Here is a 3,955-nt window from a genome sequence, read left to right as displayed (position 1 = left end):
AGTACTTGACTCTGATAGAATCTTTTCAACTCAGAGGCTCTGACCTATCTAAGTAGAAAACGTTCAATATTCGCTACTGAATAGTTATTTACTAAGATAGTAGTTACCAAATAATCTTTTACACGTGGCTTATGTGTGTCAGGTAGTGGATGGTTTATGATGACTTTTAGTATTCAAATTTTTGTCAATAAGCGTAACTTCCCACATTTGCCATTTTTGTGTTAACTGTACGCATTTAAATAAACTTACACAATATACTTGCACACTTTTCACTTTCACAACCTACACTTTTCTTTCTCTCTAAACCTCCAACAAGACTTTCTTTCTCTCTCGTTAGCATCAACCCTAACCTAAACCTCCATCATGTCTGCTTCAACTTCAATTTCAACGAACCCTACTACTAAAATTCCTCCGTTCATCTTCAAGAATTTGCAAATAGTTGGGAACGATATGGAATTCTCAGAATCTCTATTAACTCTGCTTCCCGAGAAGATGGTTGATTTCGAGAGCTTGAAGGCAAACGGATTTGATGTGAAACCTTATTTCACTTCTCAAGGTTGGGACAAGTACTTTGAGATGTTGAACGGTCCTATTTACCCAGATCTTTTGAAGCATTTCTGGAAGAAAGCTAAAGTCTTTACCAAGGTTGAAGCTAAGCAGGAGGAATTCTTAGCTATTGAAAGGGATCCTAGTCTGAAAGGAAAAACTAGGAAGGAGATGGGTCTTCTGGAATTCACTAGTACACAGATTAGGTCTAACGTCTGTGGTATCAATCTCACCTTCTCAAAGGTTCATTTTAATGCTCTACTGGGATTGGAAAACTCTGGATTGATCTTAGATGTTTTTGAGAAGGACACTACTTTTAGGAAGGATTTGCTGCATCGGATGTGTGTGGATATGCAGCTTAAAGGTAAAGTCAAGGGAATGACTGATGAGTGCAGGGTGCTTTTTAAGATAATCATATCATCTATTTGTCCAAGAGTAGGTGGTACTGATACAATCTCTTGGCCTCATCGTCATCTGATCTACTTCCTTCTGACTGAAAAGAAAGTAAATATGGGAGATTATTTCTTTGAAAGGATTTGTGAAGCAATCTACTATAGCAAGTCTCAGAGGAGAACAACCATTGTTCATCCTAGGTTGTTGTCTGACTTACTCTTTCAAGGAGATATCATTAAGAATCTGCATAAGTTCTATCTAGAACTTGTTGCTAAGAAGGTTTTGCCAGAAGTTTTGTCAGCAAGCTTTCTCACAAAGATGCATCTCATTAACTCTAAGGTGGTTCAACCTTCACAAGAGTTTGAAGTTCGTTTAGAAGACCGGTTGTATGTGAATGGTTATCCAATAATATCTGAATTGGACTGTGAGGAGGTCATTCAGGATTACTTGAAGGGGCTACAGGCTGAAGGATTTACTGTTACCAGGGAAATGGTTCCAAAGGCTCCGGTTAACATGTACAATCCTAAACAGAGGAAATCTAAGAGGAAAGTTGAAACTCAAGAGGATAAAGTTCAGCCAGATCTTCTTGCTCAGAAGAAAATCAAGGTTGAGCAAACTGCTGCTGAACAAAGGACAAAGAAGAAGCATGAAGCACCTGCTGAAAAGGTCGCTGAGGAATCTTCTAAGGCTCCTAAGAGGAAAATGGTATTGAATGTTGATGAAGATAATTCAGAAGAGACTCGCTCTGATGAGGAAACTCTTGCTGATAGGCTGAAGAAGAACCCAGCTCCTGCTACAAAAGGTAAGACTCCTAAGTATGTCCTTAATGAAGCTGAAATTGGAATAGGTTACACCAAACCCCTTAGAACTATTCATCCTGAAGCCATAAACATTTCATCTTCTGACAATTCAGAAGAACTTGCTTGTTCTTCTGATAAATCTCAACAGAAGGATAAACATGTTCCTTCTGACAACCCATTTTCTGAACTAGAAAAACACTTGAGCGCTGATTCTTTGAACAATCATCCTTTTACTCATGAAACCACCAAGCCCACATCACCTCCCAAACCAAAATCACCACCAAGTCAACCACAACATGAAATCTCTACCAAACCATCATCTGAACCTCAACCAGATATCTCTCCTGCACCCATTAACTCTCCCACCAAACTAACCTTTCCTAGAAAATCTCCTGAACCAACTTCTGAACCCACATCATCTGAACAAGCTTCTGAACTTAACCCTAACTCAAGTGCTGAACATGTATCTCCTGAACGTGTTCACACTTATGCTCCCTGCCCTTCAGAAGCAGATGTTGTGCTTATTACCAACCCTGCTCCTGAATCACCCCAACACTCCACAATTCCCTATATCTCTCCAACATCATCATCTGACCCTTTTGGTAACCTATCCAATCAGCTTTATGATGATCTTCTTAGGTTGTCTAATATCAAGAACAGGTTCTTGGTTTGTCCTTCTGATGTGGATGTAGAGGTATCAGCTATCAAGGCCAGGATTTGTAATTCTCTGGATTCAGTTGGTGAAGAAATAAAGGCTGTGATTGGTAAGAGGGATTTGGAGGTCGTCAATCTGATGAGGGAAGCTCTGGCAAGGGTTAGTTTGAAAAGGTTAACCATGTTCAACCATGAAGAGGCTGAGAATGCTAGAGTTGCAGCTATATTGGCAAAGGAAACTACTGATAATATGCTTTTCAATGTCTTCAAAAATTGCTGGGTGGACTCTAAGTTGTTCACGAGTTTAGAAGATCAGAAGATTGAGGCTGAAAGGATTGCTCAAGAGACTGAGAAGATTGCTCAAGAGGCTGAGTTGCTGAATCAACAAGAAGTTCTTATGCTTGGGTTTTCAGAGGATGATGGATCTTCCTCTGATAAAGGAAAGGCTCCTTTGGAAGCAGATGTGGATCAACTGAGTGTCTTGCAGCAGGCTATTGAAAGACAGCGTTCTGATCACCAAGTTCTTGAAACCAAGGTGGATAAGCTGGACTCCAAAGTGGACGCTCTGAATGACAAATTTGATACCATCATCGCTTTTCTTAAGAAACCCTAGGCCTCTAAGCACTTTTTATGATTGTTGTTTGTTTTTATTTCTGGTTTATTTTTTACTCTCTGAACAATTGGTTTATAATTATTATGTCTTTACGTATTTTATTTGCGTATTTTTGATTCGTTTTATTTTCAATTTTCTTTGCTATTGACAAAAAGAAAGAAATATAGAAACACAAGCAGAATTTCATTAAAATTTTTATTAAAATAGCTGATAATGACTTGAATACATTACCAAAAGAAAAAGAACATCTAATCCTATTCTTGCTCAGAATTCTCAGAGGAAATCTCAGATTTCATCTCAGAATCATCTGAAGAAATTTCAATAGGCTCTGGATCTTGTTCTTCTTCTTCTTGTTCCTCTTCGAGAACATATTCTGCTAAAAATTCAGCATAATCAGCATCAATTTCATCTTCTTCAGATTCAGACTCTAAAGATATGATGATTATCTCTGGCTCTTGTGGTTTCTTGTCTTCTTCTTTCTTTTTCTCTTCTCTTTCACGTTCCTCATCCTTTCTTCTACGGAACTCTGCGATGCGAGCACTGAATCTCTTCATTCTTTCTTGTGTTCTTTTCTTTGTATATTGCGTCTGATTTTGTTTTTGTGAAGAAGTTTGTTTAACCATAACCTATTTATAGCCACTTTGGCGCTTAGTTTTATCTTTTGAAAATTAATTTCACCTCCGTAACAACCAACTCCTATCTTTGACCGTCTTGGTTTTCTCGTTTTTGACTGCTACTTTTTTATAATGACAAAAGGGGGAGTAGTTACGCATTAATTGATATGTTTCAAAAGGCTAAAACCACGCTTAATATTGTTATGTTATTAAAGTTGTTTACCAAATATTTGTCTTATTTGTTTTAATGCGGGGAATGAGTATTTTTAAACTAAAAATAAATTTCATAAGTAAGGATAAGTTAAAAGTGCAATTTTAACTTAACCTTATGAGAC

General features: G+C 37.6%; 1 protein-coding gene across 1 annotated transcript; it reads left to right on the top strand.

The window, feature by feature from the left end:
* Positions 1 to 363: 363 nt before the first annotated feature.
* Positions 364 to 3,006, top strand: LOC123886282. Its single transcript, XM_045935615.1, has 2 exons — positions 364 to 988; positions 1,166 to 3,006. The coding sequence occupies exons 1-2, from the start codon at positions 364 to 366 to the stop codon at positions 3,004 to 3,006; spliced, it is 2,466 nt and encodes an 821-aa protein (XP_045791571.1).
* The last annotated feature ends 949 nt before the right edge of the window (positions 3,007 to 3,955 follow it).

This window comes from Trifolium pratense, linkage group LG5 (assembly GCF_020283565.1).
Source record: "Trifolium pratense cultivar HEN17-A07 linkage group LG5, ARS_RC_1.1, whole genome shotgun sequence".
Taxonomy (NCBI): Eukaryota; Viridiplantae; Streptophyta; class Magnoliopsida; order Fabales; family Fabaceae; genus Trifolium; species Trifolium pratense.
This window is presented reverse-complemented; position numbering and strand designations above follow the sequence as displayed.